The 15,723-nt window shown below is 31.5% G+C and overlaps 1 protein-coding gene across 1 annotated transcript; it reads left to right on the plus strand.

The window, feature by feature from the left end:
- The first annotated feature begins 1,202 nt into the window (after nt 1–1,202).
- On the plus strand, nt 1,203–5,597 carry LOC111710357 (glycine-rich RNA-binding protein 2). Its single transcript, XM_023484421.1, has 6 exons — nt 1,203–1,302; nt 2,029–2,209; nt 2,591–2,671; nt 3,585–3,647; nt 3,995–4,196; nt 4,623–5,597. The coding sequence occupies exons 2-6, from the start codon at nt 2,138–2,140 to the stop codon at nt 4,874–4,876; spliced, it is 672 nt and encodes a 223-aa protein (XP_023340189.1). The 5' UTR covers nt 1,203–1,302; nt 2,029–2,137; the 3' UTR covers nt 4,877–5,597.
- The last annotated feature ends 10,126 nt before the right edge of the window (nt 5,598–15,723 follow it).

Raw genomic sequence — 15,723 nt, forward strand, 5'->3', positions numbered from 1 at the left:
TATGTATATATTCCAATATATCTCATATTCCTCCTTCCTTCTAATATATCTCATATTCCTACTTCCTTCCAATATATCTCATATTCCTACTTCCTTCCAATATATCTCATATTCCTCCTTCTTTCCAATATATTTCATATTCCTACTTCCTTCAAATATATCTCATATTCCTCCTTCTTTCCAATATATCTCATATTCCTCCTTCCTTCCAATATATCTCCTATTCCTTTTTCCTTCCAATATATCTCCTATCCTCCTTCCTCCCAATATATCTCCTATTCCTTTTTCCTTCCAATATATCTCCTATTCCTCCTTCCTTCCAATATATCTCTTATCCTCCTTCCTTCCAATCTCTTATCCTCCGTCCTTCCAATATATCTCATATTCCTCCTTCCTTACAATATATCTCATATTCCTCCTTCCTTCCAATATATCTCATATTCCTACTTCCTTCCAATATATCTCATATTCCTCCTTCCTTCCAATATATCTCATATTCCTCCTTCCTTCCAATATATCTCATATTCCTCCTTCCTTCCAATATATCTCCTATCCCTCCTTCCTTCCTATATATCTCATATTCCTCCTTCCTTCCTATATATCTCATATTCCTCCTTCCTTCAAATATATCTCATATTCCTACTTTCTTCCAATATATCTCATATTCCTCCTTCCTTTCAATATATCTCATATTCCTCCTTCCTTCTAATATATCTCTTATCCTCCTTCCTTCCAATATATCTCTTATCCTCCTTCCTTCCAATATATCTCTTATCCTCCTTCCTCCCAATATATCTCATATTCCTCCTTCCTTCAAATATATCTCATATTCCTCCTTCCTTCCAATATATCTCTTATCCTCCTTCCTTCCAGTATATCTCATATTCCTCCTTCCTTCCAATACATCTCATATTCCTCCTTTCTTCCAATATATCTCTTATCCTTCTTCCTTCTTATATATTTTCTACTTCACCCATCTAACTATAGCCTGAAATTAACGCATGCGCAGAACTAGGGAAAGCCACTAATGCACTTTATACCTACGAAACTTTAGGAAATTGACCCTTTCTCAAAACATTTACAAGATAATTTTCCATCAAAAAGATTTATTTCCAGAAATCTTTAAAATTTTTAGCAAAGATATTTAAAACTTGTTCTAAAAATGTTTGCAAAAAGTCTGAATTTGCGTAGATTTAAAGTTGTAGATCTCCGAATTGTGCGCAGGTCTAGTGTCTTGTACAGACATGAAGCTGGACTCCATATTTAGACTTTCTAGACAGAGAGCTCACACCGTTTACCGAGGTAACTTGTATACTCATTATATAATATATATATATCAACTTGTAATCCATGTCCAGTCGCTAGATTATTTCAAGAGAATACAGAATTTTTAGACAAGTAGAACCATTATTTAATAATTGATACAAAATGATGATAATGGTAATGCGACATTTAGTTGAATTCAGGCAATAGATGGTTATATGTAAATGTAATAATAATATATTCTGACTTTTGATGTAATTGTTATATTTGTTATATATATGTCAAACGATTATTACACGTTTAATTAAAGTAAATATTCAAGGTCCAAATATCAAATGTTTTTAAGCATAACTACTATATAATTTGTAACAATGTGCTTTTTCATACATTGGTGGGTAAATCTAAACTTGAGGAGCTACTATACTAGAACACAAAGTCGGTCCAGCATTGTCGCAAAAATTTGATATCATTATCTGTCTAGATTACCAAACATAAATAGATAAAACATTTCATAGACAGAGCAGATTTTTTTTTCAAATTTTTTTATCTTCATATTTTCCCCCCCCCCCCCCCACCTCAAGATCAAAAACGTAAGATCAAATTTAAAGTAAAATAAGTGGGGTTTTCAAAAACTTTTTTCTCAAAAACTTTCAGTTGCGAGCCTGATGGAGATACACTTCTTTTTCTATCTGAATACTGATCATGAGATTTATCGATAAATGCGAATTTCTTATTTTTACAGCAGATAATTTATTTTTTTGTCAGGTGTTGTCGGGAGCTGTAAAATTGTTGGTGTGAAGGGGATCTAGTCTGAGAGAGAGAGAGAGGGAGCGAGAGAAAGAGAGAGAATCCATTTTGTGACTGAAAAATCAAAATGTCGTCAGAGGAGGGATGTCGTCTTTTTGTCTATGGAGTGTCTGAAGGGACCCCAAATATTGAAATTCAGGTACTTTATAAACTAAATTGGGAACCCAGCTTTCCCTACCAATTAAATTAATTAAATTAATTAATTAATTTAATAATTTTTAAACCAAATTAAAAAAAAAAACATATTATCCTGATTGCTTTGAAAAGTTGCATCAAGTCTTGGCCTTTGATTTTACCTTTAAAGCTAACTTTACTTTTATTTACATTTTTGTAGCCCTTGAAATGAACATTTAAAAACTATGACGCACATTTTTGCTTTAGTTTGGGAACTATAAACAAAATTCTGGCCGTTTTGCACGTAATTGTTTGCAACCTTTGGTTCACTGTGACAAACGAACAGAGATTACGACTTTATATATAAATAGTAGATATTGGTTTTTTTCAAATCTAATATTTTTAGGTTGAATTTGAGAAGTTTGGTTTGGTTGTTGATACCTACAATACTGGGAAGGGTTACGCCTTCGTAACTTTCGATAACAAGGAAACAGTCTCAACATAACTTGTTCTGATTAAAACGTTTAAAGGGATTGTTCAAGTTTTTAAAAATAGGCATGATATCCCCATTTTTTCAATTAGGAAGAAAGCCAATTTAGCCATTTAAAGATGTCCCTAAGAGCCATGAGTTGGCAAATATATATTTAAATTCCTTGGTTTATTGGGACCAACTGTGTACTGTATGTATGTATAGTATCAAACATATTTTCCATTGAGTTCAATTATTTCTTTTTGAGTCAAGATTTGATAAAGAAAAAATATGGCCTCTTTGTCTGAAAATTTGATAAAGACATGGAATTGGATTTAAAACAATTCATTCTTCCAATTCAATTACAGTGTATTATTTTTACAATGCACTATACCTTATTTTCTTAAACGATGACGCAAGACATTTTAATTGAAGCTTTGCTCAGAACAAAACATTTTCTTGAAATAACTTTAAGATTTTTCACTCATTTCCTTTTACAAACCATTTGATTTCTCCTGGTTGAACCATGAAGTTATGAAAAGAAAATCATTATTTTTCTAGCTTTCATTATTACTTTCATAAAGGTGTGAATAATTATTAAATGAACTTAAAAGATTGCCTTAACAAATCTTTAACACTAATCTAATTATTAAACACGTTACTCGCATTTTTTGATACATTGAGACCCGAAACTGTGTAATTAGAAGACGACATTTAAGTGTAATAGAAGTTAATATGAAGCAAACATTTTTTACTATTAGCTTGAAAATTATCTTTTTAAGTTAAATTGGCCTGTTTTCACTGCCCAATTGTGGTGTTTCATTTTCATTGGACTATTCAAAATCACAATTTTAATCTGAAAGTCGTCTTCCTATTCCACAGTTTTATGAGGCTCACTTTAGCTTTTATATATGAAGTTTGGCTGAACTAGGAGGATGCAATTACTGCTACTACAGAAATGAACGGAGCCACAATATTCGGTCAATCGATTAAGGTATAATTTTTATACAACTAAATTTATCAAAAGATGAAACTAAATAAGTTTAATAAAAGTCCGTGCAGTCGTCTTTAAAATCCTTTTTTGGTTATTCTGCACAGTTCATTTAATATAAAGTTTATTTGATGAGACTAACATTTCTTTGTTATAACGAAGAATTAGGAATTGAGGCTTTCTCATAATCTCAAATTTTCTAATACCTTAGAAACCTGATGGTGTAAACCTTTAATATTTAAAACTTTATTTATTTGATCTAACAAAATCTTTAGTTTGAAATATTTAAGGTCTATGACGTCTCTGGTATATTTTAATTTATGTAAGACATGAATATTTGAATTTTTCAGGTTGATGTGGCCAAGGGTCGTGCCGGGGGTGGCGGAGGCGGCGGTGGTGGCAGGGGACGTGGCGGAAGAGGGCGAGGCGGATATGGGGATGGAGAAAGGCGTGGCGGTTATGGAAATCGCGACGGCGGTTACAGTGGCGGAAGAGGAGGCTATGGAGATGGAGAGAGGCGGGGAGGGTACGGGGACGGAGAAAGAAGAGGAAGTGAGTTGTTTTTGATAAATTTAAAGATTTTTTTATCTCAAAATCAAGTTGGACCTCAGAAATAATAATTTTACCATTTATATTTTCATTGTTTAAAATGCTTTATTGTTAACATTTTTACTAACCATCTTTCAATTCATTAATTTTTTATATTTTTGATTGTGTTTTTGACAAAAGGAAATGGTCAAATTCATGCGAAATTACTGGTGCGACTTTTTGACCTCGGGGCTCCTCTAGTTTTATTTTACGCAAAAGTAATAAGAAAACTTATCGTTAATATATTAGAAATTAAAAAAAAAAATTCTTCTTAACAGCTCTTCAATAGGAGGAGTTTAATATTAGTTTGGCGTGATTACATAATTTTAAACAAAACTTTGAAAAACATTTTTTAATGTATAAAAATCTAATATTATCTATTTCTACCAGGAGGCGGTAGAGGTGGCGGAGAGAGAGGCCGAGGTGGACCCCGTGGCGGAGGTAGAGGTGGATACGGGGGTGGAGAGCGTGGAGGCTATGGCGGAGGAGACCGAGGCTATAGTGGCGGAGACCGAGGCTATGGCGGAGTTGAACGTGGAGGTTACGGCGGAGGAGAGCGAGGCTATGGTGGTCGTGGCGGCGGAGGTAGAGGTTACGGTGGCGGAGAACGTAGCGGATACCGTGGCGGACAAAATGAATATTAAACCCTTCTTCACCCTTCTTCTCTTCTTTTCCCTTTACGTTAGACGGCTCCTCCATGATATAAACCTAAATGTATATTATTAACCCCACTGGATGTGTACATTTTGTACAATTGATTACATGTAACGGAACTAAGATGTGACGCAATTAAGAAATAACGGAACTATGTTGTAACGGAATTAGAATATAACGGAACTATGCTGTAACGGAACTAAGATAAAAACATTTATGTTGTAAAAGAAACTAAAATTTGTTTGTAAAATCTCTCGCTCTCTCTCTCTCTCTCTTAAAGACTGGAATTGACTGGTGGAGTTAAAACAATTCATGAAAGAAATCGCGTCGGGAATAATAATCAACACGCCATTACAAAACTGTCTCGAAAAAAAATATTTTAAACAATCCCTTGGCCTAAGTCTTTTTGTTAAGTAGTCAAAAGAATGACGTCACAATATCATCACGTAAACTTCCATTTTGTAAGGACTGTTTGCGGATTTACGAAGAAAAAAACCGTCCAGCTTTAATCCGCGAAAACATCCTACTTCCACTGTTTCAAACCTATACCACCTCATGTAGAGCCAAGTATTTAAAACTGCAATTATATGATAATAATAATTATGATTTAATTTAGTTTTTATCAAACTATTCTGCTACAAATGTAATTTTAGTACAAACCTTTCTTTTCACTCTTTTGTAGTCTTTGAAATAAATTCTATAGGAAACATGCTCAAATTATTTTTTTTTATTTTTAGCTTTTGTTTTGTGCAGGACTTTCGGTTTCACCCATTCATTACTATGGAACTTGATTTAGTTACAAGTATAACATTTTTGCAGATTTATTCCCTTGATAATAAGAAATTTGGTTTATGTTTTTTAACAAAAAAGCGTTTTTTTCTCAGATTTTACTTCGATTTTTTCATTGCTCACATTTTCTGTCGTGACTCAGAAATGCATATATTTTTTATTCAAACTACCTTTCAATTTTTGTATTTTTTATGTTATTATTTCAGACCGGGTCCCTTTAAGTGAGTCTCCAAGTTTATAAAACAGTTTTCCCATCCTTTATTGGAGGCAAGTGAAAATGTTGTTTTTTATTATTTTTATCGTAGGTTAAGTACAAATGTTGAAATTATAAAATACTCTCAACTTTATCCATTAAATTATTGTTGCTTGGTTATTAATAGTTTGAAATCAGACGAAAATCTGGAATACCTAAAAACTCAGAACAAAACACCACACTACAGATTTTTACACATAGATTAAAGAAATTAAATACTCCTTATACAGATGCATTATTCTAAAGAAAAAGAGGCTAAGCATATAGAAATCCTGGACCGGATTAAAGATTAACTGAATAAAATCCAACTAAGTAATTTTGGAAAAGAACTAAACACTCCGAAACCTAATTTCTAACTAATAAACGAAAACTTGACGCGAATGTTTAGTTTCTTGCTTTTTTCTCTAACCTTTTGATAACTGTGAAATAATATTTTTTTCATAATTATTCGGGTTGGTTAATTATGCAGCAAAACGAAAACATTTTTAAATTTACGAAAAGGTTTTTCTCACTTCAAACCTCCAATTCCTCCCTAAACAGGACAACCCCCTCACCAGGTTTAATGGGGGAATCTGTCAACACGTTACATTGGAACCTGACTAATATTAGAACCAGAACCAGAATCAGAATCAGAACCAGAATCAGAATCAGAACTAGAACTAGAACCAGAACCAGAACCAGATCCAGAACCAGAACCAGAACCAGAACAAGAACCAGAATCAGAACCAGAACCAGAACCAGAACTGTAACCAGAACCAGAACTAGAACTAGAACCAGAACCAGAACCAGAACTGTAACCAGAACCAGAACCAGAACTAGAACTAGAACCAGAACCAGAACCAGAACCAGAACCAGAACCAGAACTAGAACCAGAACCAGAATCAGAACCAGAACCAGAACCAGAACCAGAACCAGACCAAGAACCAGAACTTGAACAAGTACCAGAACCAGACCCAGAACCAGAACCAGAACCAGAACTAGAACTAGAACTAGAACTAGAACCAGAACCAGAACCAGAACCAGAACCAGAACCAGAACCAGAACTAGAACTAGAACCAGAACCAGAACTATCAGAACCAAAATTAGAATCAGAACTAAAAATAGTACCAAAACCAAAAGCAGAACGTGAATCGAACACACCAATCTATAAATGTGGGATGACTTGAAATTACTCCGCAGTCCCTTTAAATTCCCAGTTTTTTTATAAGAAAGGAGTGAAGGAGTGGGGTTGAGTAATACTAATAAAATGCGGAATATTGCATTGAATAGTTCTGTTCTTAGACTGTCTTGAATATTTAGTTCATAACACACTTTCTATTACTTAAAACAACTAAGAAACTGTGCTAGACTGTATTTGGAAATAATTTTCTGTAAAGTGATTATTGCCTTAATAACCATTGCTTTCTATTGGTGCATTTTAGAATAACTATAGCATTCAGGTCGCGTCACGCCCTATTTCTAGAAATCATTTTTGCCTCCACATATGTTGCTAGCTTTTAAGATGCTATTTTTTTACGTACTTCTTATAACTAAACATTTTGCGAAGTTTGTTGTTTATATAAATTTTCTTTAAATTTCCCCACAAAAAAAAATTTATTTGACATTTTTTCAAGGCAAAATTTTTTGATTTCGACAGGCCTTACACCTTCTCTGGTCGGATTCATATCAGTTACCACAAACAAAATTGGACCTGGTCGTTTCAGCTGCAAATTTTTATATATATGGATAATTTAAACTGTGAAAAAGGGTATTCTTGTTTTTAGTTTTTTTACCCTGAACGCCAAAAATATTATATTCTGAGTAGAACCATTAACAGCAAAAATGATTGGAAGAATTAAAAAAAAACAATTCTATGAAGTTCATTAAAATTTTATGAAAATGACTCAAGGAGTGCATGGTTGAGTGAGTCATTTTTATGTAAATGAATTTGCAGTCGATATATTTTTAAGTTTATATTATCAAAATAGGTTTATATAGAGATGAATAGATAAGTAAATTTGTAGCCAGATATAAATATATAAAAAGATGATATATATATATTTATATGGATGGATAGATAGATAGATAGATAGATAGATGGATAGATAGATAAAGAATAGGGTTGGTTCCCTCTAGAACTTTGCTCAGTTTATTCTATTCTGCGACAGTAGAATGTTGGCCTCCTTTACAGTGTGTATCTTTCTATCTATCTATCTATCAAATATCTATCTATCTATCAAATATCTATCAACCTATATTTCGGCAAAAAAAATTACCAAATTTATCAAATTAGATTTTTGTGTATTTTACATTATTTTACAATTTTGATGTCCTAAATGTCTGCATACTATTTAAATAAACCTTTTAAAGTATATTTCGCAAGGAATTCTTGAAGAAGAAGGATTAATATATATTTTCAATGGTTTTCATGGTTTTCCGGAATTCTGGAAAAGAAAAATTGTTTCCATTTTACAAATATTCCTGTCTAAAACAGACAGGCATTTACCGATCAAATTTTTAATAACTTAGTGAAAGAAAGAAAAATAAATTGTTTTTAATTGTAAAGCTCCCGATTATTAGATCAACATACAGATCCCTGTAGTTTTTGTACAGAGCTCCTTGTAGTACAGAGCTCCCTTTTGTACAAAGCTCCTTATTGTACAAAGCTCCTTATTGTGCACAACTCCCTCTTGTACAAAGATCTTTGTTGTACATAGATCCATGTTGTACAGAGCTCCCTGTTGTACAAAGCTTAAGTTACAGAGGTCCTTGTTGTACAGTTTCCTGTTGTAAAAAACTTTCTATTGTACAAAGCTATCTGTTGTACAGAGCATCCTGCTTTACAGAGCTCCGTGAGGATTGGAACTGTGCCCCCTCCACCCCCCCCCCCCTCCCCTTTTCTCTGTCAATGTTTGCTAATGTAAAGAGGGAAATATACACTAGGAATATAAAGGAAAAAAAGATCTGCCTTGGATGAATTCAGGGAGAAAATCAATTCGTCATTTTTTTCAGTTTTATGCTTTTTGAGAAGTTTCTTAACACCCGTTGGGACATTTCATAGAAAGACATGTCATAATAACAATATCATAGATGGGACAGCTCATAGATGAGACATTTCATAGATAGGACATTTCATAGATAAAACATTTCATAGATAGGACATTTCATAGATAAAACATTTCATAGATAGGACATTTCATAGATAAAACATTTCATAGACAGAGCAGATTTTTTTTTCAAATTTTTTTATCTTCATATTTTCCCTTCTCTATGAAAAATCTTCTCTGTCAGTTTTTCCAATTTTGTTTTCGGATTTTTAACAATTCACTGAAGCATTTTCATTTAACAAAAACTTTAAATTGACAGAAAGGTTTTTACATTTAAAAAAGTTGAATTTTTAGTTCTTAAAAAAATAAATAAAGTTTTTATTGTTTTTTGTAGCAATGTCTATGGGGAGCTTTGTATTTACATTTTTCATTGTCTTTGAAAAATCTAAGAAAAAAAATTTCGTAGATAAAAATCTCCTCATATGACAATGGAAAATCTTCTCTATCTATGAAATGTCCTATCTATGAAATGTTTTATCTATAAAATGTCCTATCTATGAAATGTCTCATCTATTTATTTGCCCTATCTATTAAATGCCCTATCTATGAAATGTTTTATCTATGAAATGTCCTATCTATGACTTGTCCTATCCATGAAATGTCCTATCTATGAATGTTCTTTCTATGAAATGTTCTATCTATGAAATGTCCTATGAAATGTCCTATCTTTGAAATGGCCCAAATCCCCTTGACGATAAACAATTCCCTCATGTTAATAAATCATTTTTTATTTCTTCTAATTAAAGAGATTAAAAACGAAAAAAAATTGGCGTTTTAATACGTTAATATTTAGTTAATTTTTTGCAAATATTTTAATTTTTTAATTTGTAAAACTTCTTATATTTTAATGGAACCTTTAAAAAGGCCAAACCAACTCAAAAATCAACCAATTTATTGCAAATAACTTATTTTGAGGTCTGTCGGCAACGTCTTGTATCAAATTCTCTTAACAAAAACATTGGATGAAAAAAAAGTAGAGCCATACAAGACATAACTTAAATTTTAATTTCATTTCAATTTAATTTTATGAATATTTTAGTAACTTTTAAAACATTAATCTCATTTTTAATAATGTTCTCTTTTTTAGCTTTACTATTTGTAATGTTACAGATAGTGAAATGCTTCAGTGAAAGTGAGATATTATCATTGTGAAGTGAGATATTTCCTTAGATTTAGAACGTTAATAGAGACAGTTTCAGAAAAAGGTAAAAATTCATAATAAAAAACTTTTCTTAAATTTAAGAACAGTTGTACACTTTAAAATAAAAAACAACACTCGTACGTTACTGACAGCGAGACCCATAAAACTGTGAAATATGAGACGACGTTAAAGCAATAATATTATGTGTGCATGATTTTGTCATAAATTAAATAGTTTACTGCAGTACCAGTACCTTAAAAATGAAGTCAAACATTATAGAAACCCAACGTTATAGCATACAGGCGTATTTTGCGGGAGAATATTTTTTATATTTTAGAAAAAATTAAACTTTTTTGTAGTAATTGTACCTAATCATTATCATTATCATTATTTTTTTAACATACTCTGGACATTAAAGGAGCGAAATAGTTTAGTGATTTTTGACGTTATTATTTTTAGTACAGCAAACTCTCTCGGGGACCCTAACGGACTGAGCACTTACAGTACGTTGTTGTCATATAATATACAAACTAAATTAAACCAATAATATTGATAGTCATTAAACTATTTCGCTCCTTTAATGTCCAGGGTATGTTAAAAAAAATAATGATAAGCTACAATATTTACAAAAAAGTTAATTTTTTTCTAAATTATAAAAAAAAATTCTCCCGCAAAATACGTTGGGGTTCTATAATGTTTTACTTCAATCAACCTTTTAAGTAAAATATGTCTGTGTCCACAGAACAATTGCTGTGTTTAATGACCATTGGACTATTAGTAATCAAAACTTGAGTTTAACAATATGTTTATGTAAAACTAAGAATCAAGAAAACATTACTTAATTTTCTCGTGGCACCACATCCACTTAAATCTTTTCGTATTCTAAAAGAGCACAATGACAGAGAAAGACATCACACAAAAGTTGTTTGACCTTTTAACTTGTCTTAGCATTTTGGAATAGCTAGACTTTTTTCAAATTTATCATGTTAAATTCTTTATAAAGCATGCGCGCATTGGGGTATATGAAGATATGACTTAAGCTCGGTTTTTATTCTCAAAAACTTTAAACCTACTTCATGTTTGAATGTTGATGCACGTCTATGGTATGACATTTTTACAGATCATAACTTTTACTTAGAGCTGGAATTTCTTTCTTTGTGTGATCATAAATACGATTTAATTTGAAGGTATAATGTGTCACGTGTAGTTACTATGTCAGGGGATCAGCAATGTTAGAATACATTTTATGGTAAGGAACAGATGCAATTTATTTTGAGTAAAATAAAGCGGGGGGGNCCAACACAAAAATTGTAAAAAATCTGAAAGTTTAGGTAGGAAGGTACTGAGTTTATGCAACAAACTCTTATTTTCTAATCTTTATATATTTGCAAACCCATTATTTCAAACTATGAATTCTGTTTAGATTATGAAAATAATCTGTTAAAACAGGTTTAGACCAGCATCAGGTTACTTCATTTATCCTTGTTCAGACCAAAAGTGGAAAGCTGGGATACCGTATTGTTGTGATTCGGACATGCCATATGTGTAAGGCTTACTTATAATACTAAAAAAAGTTTACCCGGTGTGACGTTAAAAACCACCCGCCCGGTTAGTGCACGCTCTCGTGCAAAAATCGAGCAGTGTTTTGCCCATTACTCCTTTTAAAATGAAATCAGAAGCAAGGTAAACGCTAAAACCTATAAGTGAGTTCTTGAGGTAAAAGCCCAGGCCGTAACGATGCTTTACAGTCGATGAGTAAGTTATATATTTGTCTATATTTCTGTGGGCATTATCTCACGCCTGGGCATTATTTAACGCGACACTGGTCCCAGGAGACCTGAGAGAATTGTTATTACTGAAATTAGAATTGGGCGTGGTTTATTTACAAAATATGGAAAATAATTTAAAATAATATTGTTTTATCCTTTCTCAGTAATTAAACACTAACTCCATATTCCAGATAAAGCAAATAATTTCTATATATTAACATTTAAACAATCTATGCATGAAATTTTAAGACCAAATAGACTTTGAAGTGTCGCCATAAGCTTTGGTTTTACCTAACCAACTCAATTAGACTTTTTTGTAGCCCTAGACACGAAAATTTAAATACTGCAACTAATTGATTGTTTTTTCCCCTTCAGTTTGAAGGTAGTTGGGATAATCCTGCTCGTTTTTTGCAATAGACTCGAGGTTTTTTGTCACACACATATGCAAATGGAGCGGGGTGTAGGGGTGGCAAAATAATTAGAATTTTTAAAAATTCCACGGGCAACGCTGGCACTGCACTGGGCCCTTCACCGAAAATCATGAATTAAGACCAAGCGCGGGTAAAAGGCAGAAGTTAGTATGAGTAACCTGGACAACGCCAGCCACTTCTGTTACTTCAAAAATATTGTGCGATAATGATTTATTCCAAATTTTTGAAAAGAAAGAATTTTTTAAAATGTTGTTAGATTTGGTTAAAGCTTGGGTTATTCCTAAGGAATAGGATGAAACTAATTACCAACTACTAATTAGCTAAGTATAGATCTACAGTCTACACACTACATATATCTATTCTTATCTATTCTTATCTTTCATACTTTCTTTGTTTTCTTCTAAACATTGTTTTTCTAAATATAGACGCAATTTTCTCTTAACTAGTCTTATCTAAAATTCAGTCTTATTCAATTAATGCTTGCTGTTTTTACTTAAATTATTGCTTTATTCTAATTCATTTTTAATTATTTTTTATTCATTCTGTCTTATTCTTTTTAATTAAATAACTCACTCTTATTTATTTTTAAGTTTATTGTTATTCAGACTTACTAATTCTCAATTATTCTTACTTATTCTTATTCTTTCTTACATATTCTTACTCATTTTTATTCATTCTTACATATTCTTATTTATTCTTACATATTCTTATTCATTCTTACATATTCTTATTCATTCTTACATATTCTTATTCATTCTTACATATTCTTATTCATTCTTACATATTCTTATTCATTCTTACATATTCTTATTCATTCTTACATATTCTTATTCATTCTTGCTTATTCTTATATATTCATTCATTCTTACCTATTCTTATTCATTCTTACATATTCTTATTCATTATTTTACTTATTCTTATTCATTCTTACATATTCTTACTCATTCATACTTATTCTTATCCATTCTTACATATTCTTATTCATTCCTGTTTATTCTTATTCATTCTTACTTATTCTTATTCATTCTTGCTTATTCTTATTCATTCTTACATATTCTTATTCATTCTCACTTATTCTTATTCATTCTTACATATTCTTATTATTAATTCTTACATATTCTTATTAATTCTTACATACTCTTATTCATTCTTACATACTCTTATTCATTCTTACATATTCTTATTGATTCTTACATACTCTTATTCATTCTTACTTACTCTTAATTATTCGGATTTATTCCTTCTTATGAATAAATTAGGAAAATAATAGGAATTGATATTAATTGCCATAAAACTCAGATTCTGATGCATAAAACTGGGTTGATTTTACACTGGGTAGTCTAGACCATGTTTATACGCGTGAATGCATATTTAGTACAATTACATAATAGATCGGTAGATCTTTGTGCCGGTTCGGATCATGCAACGATTAGAGCCTTGTGTACAGGGTGTCCGAAAAAACATGGGAATTCAGTGACGAATACGATATCGTCTTTGTTATGAATTAGCATTGTAATACCTTATTTCAAAAGCCATTATATAATTATGTCTGCTAGAGTTTATTTTATGAAAAGGGTAAAAGACTGTGAATACGTGTCTATAATGTCTCCGCAAGATGAACAGTGAAGACAGACAAGTTTACTCTGTTTGTATACTGCAATTTTCTTGTTTTACCAAGTACAACCGTATGCAGTCAAAACATAAACAAACAAAATGTTAACATAGCAGACGAAACTCTTACAGATTTTAGCTTTCTCAGTAGGTATCACTATACTAAATCAAAGAATTATTTGAAAAGACGATATCGAATTCGTCACTGAATTCCCATGTTTATTGGGACACCCTGTATTACTTATAAAGTCTTATACTCATCCTTTTCCATTTCAAGGTATCATTCTTCTTAATGATCTCATCCATATTCTGATCCGTTTAAATCTTTCTCCAATTTTGTTTTCTGATTTAGATTGTATTACTTGGTCAGGTTGGATAACTGCTTGCTTCACTGAGTTTACAGAATAAACTAAATATGTCCAACATCCGGAACATACAATACAAGAAGAAGGATGGGGATAAAACAAACTTTCCCCTTTCAGTCCATACTGAGTATCAAACTAAACATAACAGTTACAAGACGACTTAAAGATCGTGTTTAATATTTTATGGTTCCTTAAAAAAAATTTATATCAATTGTCATAAAACTCAGATTCATAAGCGAATTTTTGTTATAAAAAAGATCCTTTTAAACATTAAACAATCGTATCGTTTTATAAAAGTTAAAAACGAGTGGTTTGTTTGCTGTGACCCATCGTTTTAAAAACGGTTAACAATCATGCAGATAGCTTTAAAAACGGTTAGTAATCATACAGATAGCTATACAAACGGTTAGCAATCATGCAGATAGCTATAAAAACGGTTAATAATTATACAGATTGCTATAAAAACGGCTAACAATCAGGCAGATAGCTTTAAAAACGGTTAACAATCATACAGATAGCTATAAAAACGGTTAACAATTATACAGATAGCTATAAAAACGGCTAACAATCAGGCAGATAGCTATAAAAACGGTTAACAATTATACAATCCCATTTTTCTATTCTGCATGGCCTTTTTTCTCTAAATCTTGTGCTTTCCTCCCTCTACCCCCCCTCTCTCTGCTCTCCGCAAATATGTTTACTCTCATAATTATATTTACACAATATATTCGACCCTTCTAATCTTTTGCAGTGTTATGTTATAAATATTTTTAAATATTATCATAATAATCAAAAATAGGATTTATTTAGTGATCATACAATGAGCAATGCAAGTATCATCAAAATGAGAGGTACTTTAAAAGATCTTACAGTGGAGCCCACTCAACTTTAGAATAGGAAGACGACTTAAAATTGTAAATGGTCCAATGAACATCCTGCATCGTAGCAGTGTACACACAGATCCATTTCAGTTAAAGGTTGCTATTACAAAAAAAAAATTTTAAACAACAATATCAAATAAGATGGCGTAAATGTCGTCTTTTCTTTCTTTAATGGGTCAAATTTTGTGATTCAGGACAATACTTTATTTTTATTTTATAATTTCTGTAAATAATTGCAGCAGAGTTGGGCGGCTTTGTTTTATTTTAGAAATAACAATTGTAAGATATTAACATTCTTCAGAAACATATATTTAGAGCAGTAAACCAGATGTTGCACTGGTATTATAAAGAGGAGTTTGTATTGACAAACAAACAAACAAAAGCTGGTTAAATAAAAATAACACAACTAACATAGTTTGGACAATAATTATATTTATTCAATGACCACAATTTTAAAAATGATATTTGGACTGGCTAAAAGCCTTTAATTATTATGAATTAAGTCAAATTA

Source organism: Eurytemora carolleeae, unplaced genomic scaffold, assembly GCF_000591075.1.
Source record: "Eurytemora carolleeae unplaced genomic scaffold, Eaff_2.0 scaffold1049, whole genome shotgun sequence".
In the NCBI taxonomy this organism is placed as follows: Eukaryota; Metazoa; Arthropoda; class Copepoda; order Calanoida; family Temoridae; genus Eurytemora; species Eurytemora carolleeae.